This window comes from Schistocerca gregaria, chromosome 8 (assembly GCF_023897955.1).
Source record: "Schistocerca gregaria isolate iqSchGreg1 chromosome 8, iqSchGreg1.2, whole genome shotgun sequence".
Lineage (NCBI taxonomy): Eukaryota > Metazoa > Arthropoda > Insecta > Orthoptera > Acrididae > Schistocerca > Schistocerca gregaria.
This window is the reverse complement of record NC_064927.1, coordinates 285,989,051-286,001,315: the sequence shown is the minus strand read 5'-3', so window position 1 is coordinate 286,001,315 and position 12,265 is coordinate 285,989,051. Positions and strand designations below refer to the sequence as shown.

General features: G+C 44.9%; 1 protein-coding gene across 1 annotated transcript; it reads right to left on the bottom strand.

Annotated features, from left to right (window-relative positions):
• Positions 1-2,758: 2,758 nt before the first annotated feature.
• On the bottom strand, positions 2,759-12,010 carry LOC126284711 (endocuticle structural glycoprotein SgAbd-1). Its single transcript, XM_049983844.1, has 3 exons — positions 11,922-12,010; positions 6,455-6,780; positions 2,759-3,388 (listed from the first exon to the last, which is right to left on the bottom strand). The coding sequence occupies exons 1-3, from the start codon at positions 11,931-11,933 to the stop codon at positions 3,112-3,114; spliced, it is 615 nt and encodes a 204-aa protein (XP_049839801.1). The 5' UTR covers positions 11,934-12,010; the 3' UTR covers positions 2,759-3,111.
• Between the last annotated feature and the right edge of the window lie 255 nt (positions 12,011-12,265).

Here is a 12,265-nt window from a genome sequence, read left to right as displayed (position 1 = left end):
GTCAGAAACAAGAACAATCTCTAATGCTTACAAGCAAAGATCGCACCACTGTACTGAATATACGAACCGAAGTAAGCTATTACATTGTTATGAAGTACCGTTAACAATACGTACATCGTATGATGATGTGATGATGTTTATAAACTCATCGATAGAGTCTAAGGCTCTGGTCATTACAAAATCTTTTAGTGTTGTAAACTGCACTCTATTTGAAATTAAATGATTTATGGTTGCCGGAATGTGCTGAGCAAGTATGTTCCTGAATAATAGACACTTTTCTGAGCCAGAGTGAGCTACTTAAGGCCTGCGTTAATATCATTCTAATTCTTGATGTTAATTAATCTGAGGTATTGATTTGGAGGATAGAGGCGAGACTCAAGAAATTCAAGTGAAGAGCAAATGTACTTATATGTAGCAGTTCTTTGATACGTTAGCGTTTTCTTTTTTCTGGTTGTGATGGTAATGCCACTAATAACAGACACTAGTACGTGTTCTATTTTCTGACCAATTAAGTTGTAAGTGACTCTTGGTTGAATCTGGATAGCGTACAGTAACACAGGATAATACTGTACTAGAATAACCATGTCTGCTTAGAAACAGTACTGTTTGCGTAAATGAGGTCAACTCTGGTTTATTACAATAACGCCTTGGTATCCTACGTTGTTGTGTAACGACTCGATTTCGGACACACAAATGCAACCATGAAACTGACGAAAAAGTCAGTTTGTAAGGTCCAGTTGTGAGACCACATCGAATCGTATTTTAGTGTAAATATGAGGCCTATGTAGTGCTGGGTCGTTACTTTACACTCTCACTAACATTTATCAGCAATAAGCTGTGACACTGAGCTATAAAATTAGTACCCGTCATAGAAATTTATTTGGCGGGTGGCGTGAAGGTATTTTACCATTCGTTAAAAATCTCCCACCGAATGGAAAGTCATTTGACACAACTCCTAGCGTTTTAGTTACTAATTTAGAGACCTTCCTTGCACAACTTCTGCGGTTAACCTTAAGCCGAAAAACGCACGTACTTTTTTCTGATGTGTCAGCAGCGTGGAATTGCTTTGAACTTTAATAATATACAGTACACCGTGCAATAGTTTTATATAAATACTATCGGTTTCAAATTGGCAAAAGCTAATGGAGATTTCGTTTCCTGTTGTATGTTGAGTGCCTGTCACTGGCCTGAAAAGCCTGTTCAAAGAGCGTTGCAGCGGATGCGGAAGTAGTAATTTTTCGATCGTTGAAAGAGATCCACAAATTACTTTTTCTGAGCATTACAGTATGGGATTCATTAAGTCTTGAATGCATTCGTTACAGTTACTATCTAGTTGCGGTTAGCGTAGTCTAACGCTGTTGCAGACAAAAGGGAAATAAGGGTGCACAGAAATGTAGGAACAAAGGAACCATTTGGAAAAATGATACATTGCTCTGAAAATTAAGTAAGTGGCATATGTTTTCTGGTTTTATATTTTTTCTGTAGTCACACAAGCATTTTACAATGGCGTAAATGATTTCAATCAGTCTCTTATTAGCTTCAGACTAAAGGCACATGCTGGCTTCAGTATTGTTGACAACGCAATGGAAAGTACATAGAGCAAGTACGATACCTTTAGTCCGAGGATGAGCGCTTGTTAGTCGAATCCGCTCACGCCGTTGTAAGCTGCTCATATGATTGTCTCGGAAACATACAAAAATAAAGTAGAATCGCGGAGGTAAATAAAATGAACTGAAGTTTGAGTTTTACAACAGCCAGAAGCTACGCATTCCTATGAGACTATTTCACTGCGACAATTGCCGTAGTTCTTTTCTATTGTGGCTCGTTTAACAGCTGTGCTTCTGGTTCAACCTTTTCACTACCATTGGGACGTATGTGTACCAGGATAGGTTATCAGATGGTCTGTGGGAATTTCCTGCATACTATTGCTATGTATCAATGCCCCCCAGGTAAAGGGAAGCCTGATAATGGTTTCCAGACTTCTGTAGCTACAGATTGCGCCTATAGGTCGTGCTGTCTTCTATTACCCCTTTGCAACGTATTCTTGCATCGGATAAATTCGCCTCTGCAGATAGGCAACCCCATAAACTGATTTAGAAGGCGGTCCTCCTTTCTGGATAATTTGTGTCACGCACGTATTGACGTTTGCTGCATTACTAATGGCGCACATGTTGAGCACTAGCGTTAGTTACAGATCTGACCGGGTGCGATATGCGCTGGTGTGTGTCTGTTTTTAAAGTGTATCGTATTTTAAGCTGTAGTCTTCTGAAGTCCCGGAAGGTATTATGGAAAATCCTGTACGTATCACCCCTTTCCGCATTATACAACGAAACAGAAAAATGTTCAAATGTGTTTGAAATCTTATGGGATTTAACTGCTAAGGTCATCAGTCGCTAAGCTTACACACTGCTTAACCTAAATTATCCTAAGGACAAACACACACACCCATGCCCGAGAGAGGACTCGAACCTCCGCCGGGACCAGCCGCACAGTCCATGACAGCAGAAAACGAAACAGCTTCAAATATTTTTATTGTATGAGTTCTTGCTATCACAGTGATTAAAGAAACAGCAATTAACATCTTTCACTGTGAAAAAATTTTTTAGTCAAAGGGTTAATTTGTTTCTTCCCTGCAACAAAAAAAAAAAAAAAAAAAAAAAAGAATTTATTATTTAAAGGATATGGAAGTCCCAAATTTCAATAAATTTTTAGCAGTGTAGGTTATAATGTCAAAAATGAAGGAAAGAAACAAATACAGTTGTTACTGGCCTTAGTATAAACTTTATTGCCATGCTATGATACACATAATTATATAAGGTCTTAAATATCGTTCAGCATAAGAGTGAGGAACTGAACTCGCGAAGAAGAGACGCGCGGAGGTTGAGAACGAGACGCGCACCGCACACTCACGAGACGGGGGCTGCAAAGTCGCACAGTTACTGCGTTGTTATGACGCTAGAAGGACATCGACGCATGGCGATGCGTCTCGAAGGGAAACGAAGAGAAGTTGCTAGGGTAGTAGAAGTGTCCGAGGATCGAAGACGGTTCCATTAGTCGAAGACGTTCCGGTGGTGGACGTCCGGCAGTGTATCCGTGAGGTGGAGAGGAAGCTCAGGCCCTCCTGGCTGGAGTCTCGACCTCCTCCTCGGGGTGGGCGGCGTTCCAGGCGAGCGCGCGCTGGATAGCCTCCGGGATGGGCGGGCCCACTGGGAAGTGGTCGCCCTGAGCCTGGAAGCCGTTCTCGTCGGCGGTGTAGGTGACTCGGATGGGCGTGCCGTCGGGCGCCGTGTAAGAGTAGAAGCCCTGCGCCGCCGTGCCGTCCTCGTTGGGCGCGATCGCCTTCAGGGCGCCCGTCTCATCAGCCGCGATGCCGTTCTCCGTCTCGTAGCTGCGGACAGGGCACAGTGAGGAACAGGTATACCAACCCGTATCGCAAGTACGCTCACCGGGAAAGTACACTAATGGCCATTAAAATTGCTACACCATGACGATGACATACTAGAGACGCGAAGGAAGAAGGTGGGGTGATATCCAAATGATTAGCTTTTCAGAGCATTCACACAAGACTGGCGCCAGTTCCCGCACTTACAACGTGCTGACATGCGGAGAGTTTCCAACCGATTTCTCATACACAAACAGCAGTTGACCGGCGTTGCCTGGTGAAGCGTTGTTATGATGCTTCGTGTAAGGAGGAGAAATACCTACCATCACGTTTCCGACTTTGATAGAAGTCGGATTGTAGCCTATCGCGATTGCGGTATATCGTATCTCCACATTGCTGCTCGCCTTGGTCGAGATCCTATGACTGTTAGCAGAATGTGGCATCGGTGGGTTCAGGAGGGTAATACGGAACGCCGTGCCGGTTCCCAACGGGCTCGTATTACTAGCAGTCGAGATGACAGGTCGGATTGTACAGCCACGTCTCGATCCCTGAGTCAACAGTGACGTTTGTAAGACAAGAAACATCTCCACGAACAGTTAGACGACGTTTGCAGCAGCTCTGAGAGCATGGCTGCGGTTACCATTGATGCTGCATCACAGACAGGAGCGCCTGCGATGGTGTACTCAACGACGAACCTGGGTGCACGAATGGCGAAACGTCACTTTTTCGGATGAATCCATGTTCTGTTTACAGCATCATGATGGTCGCATCCGTGTTTGGCGACGTCGCGGTGAACGCACATTGGATGCGTGTATTCGTCATCGCCATACTGGCGTATCACGCGGCGTGGTGGTATGGGGTCTCGGTCAGCTCTTGTTCGTATTGACTGCACTTTAAACAGTGGACGTTACATTTCAGATGTGTTACGACCTGTGGCTCTACCCTTCATTCGATCTCTGCGAAACCCTACATTTGTGCAGTATAATGCAGGACCGCATGTTGCAGGTCATGTACGGGCTTTACTGTATACAGAAAATGTGCGACTGCTGCCCTGGCCAGCACATTCTCCATGTCTCTCACCAACTGAAAACGTCTTGTCAATGGTGGCCGAGCAACAGGCATGTCGCAATAAGCCAGTCACTACTCTTGATGAACTGTGGTATCGTGTTGAAGCTGTATGGGCTGTTGTACCTGTACACACCATCCAAGCTCTCTTTGACTTAATGCCAAGGCGTATCAAGGCCGTTATTAAGGCCAGGGGTGGTTGTTCTGGGTACTGATTTCGCAGGATCTATGCACCCAAATTGCGTGAAAATGTAATCACACGTCAGTTCTAGAATAATAGATTTGTCCAATGAATACCCGTTTATCATCTGCATTTCTTCTTGGTGTAGCAATTTTAAAGACTAGCAGTGTAATTTGTCACTATCTAAGCGAGCACGCTAGTAACACGTAGCAGCGCCTGTAGCCTTGATATTCTAAACACTTGGGCAATGAAGAGCGTCTTTACAAACCTGACATACTACCCAGTGGAAGTACGCGAGTTTTAAAACGTCACGATCACTTAAAACAAATAATATTCACGCAACGGTTCCAGCTCCAACTTCCCAACTTCAGATCTGATTAATGCATAAAACATCGACAAAACATATAAAATTTACGGTTATGAACTTTCAAGATCATCTGAAGATGTGACTTTGAGGTTAAAGGGGTAGAATGAATATTACATATTTTTAACTGATCGTAATGTAATAAACTATTTTTCAATGACAGGCAGCTCATACGTTTCTTCAGCCAGAAGTACATCCCGTAGACATACCGAATTTTTGAGATACTGCTGGTATTATTCACCTCTGTTCCAAATACCGACAGGTAATTTGAACTAAAATAATATCGAGTGACTTAACGACCTAGTCGAGGATCAATGGAGTGTCTCAGTGTTCTTCAAACCACGAACGAATGTTTGCTGTCCTATGAGCACGGTTGTTGTTCCTTTAGGCTCTTGGAGAGAGTGTATTTTTCCCCTGGATTGTCATTAAATAATTGCATTTGTATTGTATTGTATGTTAACCGGGGACCTAGAAACGACGGAGAGGCTCTGTACCCGCAGCAGCCGCTGTGGTCCACAACCCCACGACGACTACAGCAGTCCACTGCACCCCTCCGCCGCCCCACACCGAACCTAGGGTTACTGTGTGGTTTGGCCTCCGGTGGAACCCCCCCCCCCCCCCCCCCCCCCCAGGGAACGTCTCACACAAGACGAGTGTAACCCCCTTGTGTTTGCGTGGTATAGAATAATGGTGGTGTACGCGTACGTGGAGATCTTGTTTGCGCAGCAATCGCAGACATAGTGTGACTGAGCCGGAATAAGGGGAACCAGCCCGCATTCGCCGAGGCAGATGGAAAACCGCCTAAGAACTATCCACAGACTGGCCGGTTCACCGGACCTCGTCACAAATCCGCCGGGCGGATTCGTGCCGGAGACCAGGCGCGCCTTCCCGCCCGGAGATCCGTGCGTTACACCGCACAGCCAACCGGGCGGGTTAAATAATTGCATTTATTCTCCGCTATCGCGATTTCGGCCCTTTGTTGCCATTCTCGGGTGTGAAATATCAGTGCAGTGCAACAATGCCTATCGTTTCTAATAAAAACAGGGCTTTAAAACAATGTTTTCTCCTACACAACGAATTACGACTGAATTCTTTGCTTAGAGTCCCCCCGGGATCCAAACTGCGGATATGCTCTAGAAGATAAATACACTGCTACGGGAGTTCGACACGGCCAGTGTTCAGGCGGGCCTCAGGACATTTAATCAGCGATGCCTATACGCGTTGACAGCCAGCTGAAAGTCTGCCGGTGCATAAGCATTCTTCGATCGTGTGCAGCATCATGCAGACATACATATAACAACATGGATGCGGGTATGTCGTCTAGGGGAAACACTTGGTTTCCAGACCTATGTTTGTTAAGATTAATTGCTTGTTTCCGCGCCCTCTACTGGGTCCTTTCCGTTATACCTCTATTAGTCAGCGCATGGTTTGTAAGAAGCACGGAGGACGTATGTGTACTTACTTCCACCGGTAGGATCCGTCGTTGGCCTGGTCCTTGGCCTGCTTGATGATGATCCAGTGGCCATCTGAGGAGGCCTGCGGGATGGTGCGCGCCGGCACGATGGCGGGCTGTGGCGCGGGGGCGGGCAGCGGCTGCGACGGCACGACGGGGCGCGGTGGGGGCGGTGGCGGCGGAGCGCGGCTCGCCGGCGGCGACGGGCGCACCGGCGTGGCGGACGGCCGCGGGATCCGCACGTCGATGGGGTTGTACTTGGGGAACGGGTCGAAGACGGGCACCTGCGGCCGCGCCACCGCCGCGCCGCACAACGCCGTCAGAGCCACCAGTACCTGCGGAGGAGCACCGATACAGTACGTAGGCAGTCGCGGGGTGCTTCTCCAACAGCTTCCCACTGTGACGACGTTTTCTATGCGTCTCGAGTTTATTGTGTACAGTACGCTCCACGTGGCTTTCAAGTGAGGTGTAGCTCAGAACAAGACCTGTAGGCTGCGCTTTGGAGACGCCAAAACAATGCACGCATGCTCCTTTTAGCCCTGCGGCTGTCTGTGTTCTGTTTTATTCGCTTAAAAAAACATTGCCCTGGAGTCAGAGAAACAGTGTTTATTATTGTCGCCGGCCAGTGTTGCGAGCGATTCTAGGCGCTTCCGTCCGGAACCGCGCGACTGCTACGGTCGCAGGTTCGAATCCTGCCTCGGGCATGGACGTGTGTGATGTCCTTAGGTTAGCTAAGTTTAAGTAGTTCTACGTTCTAGGGGGACTGATGACCTCAGATGTTAAGTCCCATAGTGCTCAGAGCCATTTGAACAATTTTTTTTATTATTGTCTTGCCGGCCAGAGTTCAATGACTCGTATTGCCAGAGTTCTTCACAACACAGCAATCCCTTCATCATCCATCACCCATCGATGAGATCGCTGTATTATGAAGAAATGCACGGATGCCAGTCACTGAATGCTGGCCCCTGTTTTATGTACCAGAGGTAGGAGTCTTCGCCGGAGTGGCCGTGCGGTTCTAGGCGCGGCACTTTGGAACCGCGAGACCGCTACGGTCGCAGGTTCGAATCCTGCCTCGGGCATGGATGTGTGTGATGTCCTTAGGTTAGTTAGGTTTAAGTAGTTCTAATTTCTAGGGGACTGAGGACCTCAGCAGTTAAGTCCCATAGTGCTCAGAGCCATTTGAACCATACTGTTGTCTTCGTTCATGTGGAGCAGTAGTGTCAAGGGATAACTTTGCCCTTCGGAGACATTCAGATGAAATTTGCTTTGGAGACTCCAAGTCCCCAATGCAAGCTAGAAATAGAGGAGGAAACTTAGCCGTTAAAGTTGATGTAACTGTATTGTGGAGAAAAGATGCATTTCGGTAGTTACAGTTAAAGTACCGGCAGTAATGAACTACATTAATGGTCACAAATTTTCGTTAAGAGATGTCCGGTTTCGGTCTATAATGTCCATCATCAGATCTGTTTTACAAAAATTTGCATTTAAAATTTGACGATACCAGTATGACTGCTGTACATTAGGACTTTGTTTTGTTTTTATAAAACAGATCTGATGATGGTTATTATAGACCGAAACCGGTAATCTGTTAACAAAATGTTTGTGACCACAGACGTAAATTAAAGGCAACTTATTGTATATACAGGTCACTGCTTTATTAGCGACAATGTTGCAGCTTGTGAATGAACTACATAGCACCGAGTGATTCTATGTACACATAAGTGTAGAATATCTCCCAACTGCTTGTATTACCTTGAAAACCAATGTCTAACGAAGCGGTGACAAAATTATGGTTTATGATCACCTTTAGGCGGGTATACTGGAACTACTTTTGGGCTTTGTGGAATACCTTTTGAGTGGTGAAGTTATCTAGGTAAATGGAATCCAAGCCCAATGGTAAGCATGCAGCCCCCCCCCCCTCTCTCCTACTAAAAATCTTCTTCTATCCGAGTTCAGAATACTTCCACCTTGATTTACAACTTCTCCATCATAATGTGACTGATATAGTTACTTCTCGAATCTCCAAACCACCCATTCTGGATCCAACTGGGAGCTTAATAGTAGATACTTTCGGGAGAAAGCCTGATAATTAGATTGCTGATCCATGCTGAATAGCTCAGACAGTATCATGAGGACAATGAATGGTGGAAAACTGTATCCCAACAAAATTCAGCAATGTCTTCTGTGTCTCTCGTTCTAGTTTCAGAATATCGAGTGAATGTTCAGCTTATGAACTTGTTATTGAGACCTTCAGCACTGATCTACAGCCAGATTTCTACACTCTTAATGTAGAGTATTTGTTTAGTTTGTCAAGTACAAGTCAGATGCAGACGAAGCTGGAGCTGTTAGATCGTGACTGGATACCTGAGCAGTTAGGAGTATTTTTCGCGACAGGCGAGACTCTTAGTACGAATCTAGCACTCAGTTTTAACCCCTCAGGAAGTTTCAACCCAAACATTTATTTCAAAACTGGAAATAATTTGTCAGCATTTGAGAAAGAAGCTGTTCGGAATAATGTGAGACAGCTCATTAACTGAAACATGTACTCATTTCCCTCGGCTTCTCGGGAGTTTGTTTATCTGCATGTACAGCCGGCTTTCCCTATTACTGTGTGATCGGTAGTTTATCTTTAGATTGCAACCGCAATTAATCAAGCATGCCTGAATCTCTTGTTATTTTAACTAATTTATTCTGTTTTAGGTAGAAATAGAAAACTACAGTATTGGCATAAAAGAACGCAGAAAACCTGACTCCACAGGCCTATTTTCAGTACACAGGGAATTGTACGACACTCGCTAACTAGTCTCGAGAAGCCTAGTAGATATACCCGTTGCGTTGGTCAGGTATCAATGACGTATAATTGTAGTAACCAAGAGAATGTCCTGAATGCTGTCTTACCTCCCACCTTGAGTTCGTTTACAGAGTCCAATTTATTTAGCTCTGTCTGCAGCATCAATGCGATAACGTATGGTTTTCCGATGGCTCAAGAAAAAGACGCGTCTCCTCTTTGGAAATTATACCCCCGACGGCTTCCATAACTGCTCGAATAGAGCTCTGCTACTATCACTGTAAGCTTTCACACTAAAGCACACACAGTGTTTGTAACAGAACTTCGCTATTATCACTGTAAGGTTTGGTGCGATAGGCATATCTCTTTTCTCACGCAACCCAATCAACACTAGACAGTTTTGTCTACCTGGTTTCAGTTAGTCATGTTAACTATTCCTCCATGCTGTAGCAGAGGCAGCTTCCATCTGCCTCATTATAAGGCTACACGAGGGTATAAGACTACAAGGCCTTGTTTCTTCATCTCCTCATAATCATATAAATAACAGAAACGTGTAATTGTCGTGAGATTAAGTAACACGAGAACGGGCATATACTATGTGAACACAATGTGAAGAAGAAAGCATTAACATCGAGGATGTTTTTTGCACAATGGTAGCGAATTGTACCAGTACTCAATTTGAAAAGAATAAATAGCGAACATAGGAAATCATGGTTATGACTCATAGACCAATATATTATCGATGGTTTCGAGTTATGCGCGTAGACTGATAAAGTACTGTGCAGTTATAAACGAATGATATATTCAGATATTGAGGACATGCATTCTGATGCACAGTGCAGCTGGAGCAGATAAGCTTCCATACTATGTCTCTGAAACTACATAATGTAATTTTTTTGAGAAGTACACATTTTCTCTTTGCAGTTCCTAGATTTACTAGAAAACTCAGAGGTAGTTAAAAAAGAACGCATTAGCGGGACCAGGGAATTCTGTTCATTAAATACAAAGCTGAGAAATGCAGTAGAAACGATTTTTTTGATATAGCGAATAAAGTGTCTATGATATCAAGTTACCGGGTGAGAAGGACCTGTATTTCCTGTAAAAAAAAGACCCTAAGTTTCCCTGTGAATGAAACTAAATACGTTATCGAGTATGCACAATCTCTGTTGCAGTATGAATCCATCTACAACTTGTATGTGCCTTACATTTCTCTTAATACGCACTGTGAAAACTGAAGTAACTTTTATACATTTATGTTCTTGCCGACCACTATGGGTTCCTATAATGTTCTCAAATCTGATCGAAGAACATCTTTTGATTGAAATAAATATTAGTACCTATATCCCATTATGTAGGTCTCTGTAATGTCGTTCTGTGTGTAGTCGTTGAACCGCATGACCTTTGTTTGGTAGTATCCTGCACCTAACCTGTTCAGTGCCTTTACCAGCGAAGTGTCGTTCTCAATCTGCCAAAAATAGAAAAGAATACTCAGGTACTTTGCACTGGCCAGAGAAAGACATCTGAATATGCTAGCCCCAAACAAGCGCAGCGGGGCCTCCAGAAAACGGAGAAAATTGGGAACTATATGCGTCGACCGATTAACTGAAGAAGTGTTACACCGTCAAGTGGCTTTAGAAGATTGTCGGGAGGCCAGGTAGTACACATAAGTATTATCCCGAAAATGTCAGGTGCCTCAGTAAAGAAAACAAACTTAGGATCAGGCCTTCCGTAACAGCGTCTGACATACTTATTTACCATGATCATAATCAATATTACATTTTCCGCTATGCTACCTGATCCTTTGAGTCTCCGATTCTGACGGTCCACCGCTCCCGCCTTAATGGTGCAGAATCTGCTGCCGTCCGGCACATGGTCCAGGATCTGATATGTATTCCTTCCTTGCCTGTTATTCCCTTCCAAACACTCAATTTCCTTTTCCTTGTTTTTGATTACAAAAAAATGTTTCATATAGCTCTGAGCACTACGGGATTTAACATCTGGGGTCATCAGTCCCCTAGAACGTAGAACTACTTAAACCTAACTAACCTAAGCATATCACACACATGCATGCCCGAGGCAGGATTCGAACCTGCGACCGTAGCGGTAGCGCAGTTCCAGAGTGAAGCGCCTAGAACAGCTCGGCCACTCAGGCCGATCTTTTGATTACATATAGTAATTTTATCCCACACTCCTCAGTTTCTTGTTATATTTCACTCTATCTATACCACATATTTTGTACATTTCAATCCAAGTCCACATCTCAGAAAGTACCAGCCTTCCTCTATCTGTACGTCCCTGCGTCTCTACTAGCGTCGTAAGGATGTTAAATTTTCAAGTACAGAAGTGAAGCTAGAATCGATGTGTTGTCTTGGAAGTCAAAACTAGGAAATCTATGTAAAATCTAGGGTCCGTCTCCTCGTATTGCTATGCAATGACAAAAAGGCGTTGAAAATATTAGTTTCACAGCAAGGTATGATGAGATCCGAGCCTATGTGCACCTAGAGTCTAGGGGATATATTTGCAAGTAATAGGTGAAATTTATACGTGTTTGAACTGGAACTAAGAATGAAGAGCACGTATAACAAACGTTAAGAAAAACAAGACATATCAGTTATAAACTGGGAACTGTTAGTAATGTTGAAAACACTTTAGTGTAGCTGTGAGGAAAATGAAACTGAGAGGACTTACCAAGGTGTTCATTGCAGAAGGCGAGCAGATCCTCTGTCAGAAAGTGCTGTCTGTGGGAGCAGGGAGCGGGCATATATACCGTCGCGGGGCGGCACCCCCAGGGAGCGGCCGTACCACGTGACCGGCGGCGGCGTCAGCCATCAGCCGGTAGCGGCCGCGAGGACGCCTCTCCAGGACCGGCGGAGAGGCGGCGGAGGCGGGGAAGCGGCGGCGGTGTCGTCTTTATGGCCGGCATTCCGCCTGATTCGCGTGCGGTCCTTGTATTGCCAGAACGCCACAGATCGTGTCCTTTTGTTCCCCCCTCTGATTCCACGTGCAAGTCGTTTTCGCTCGATTCTCGTCGT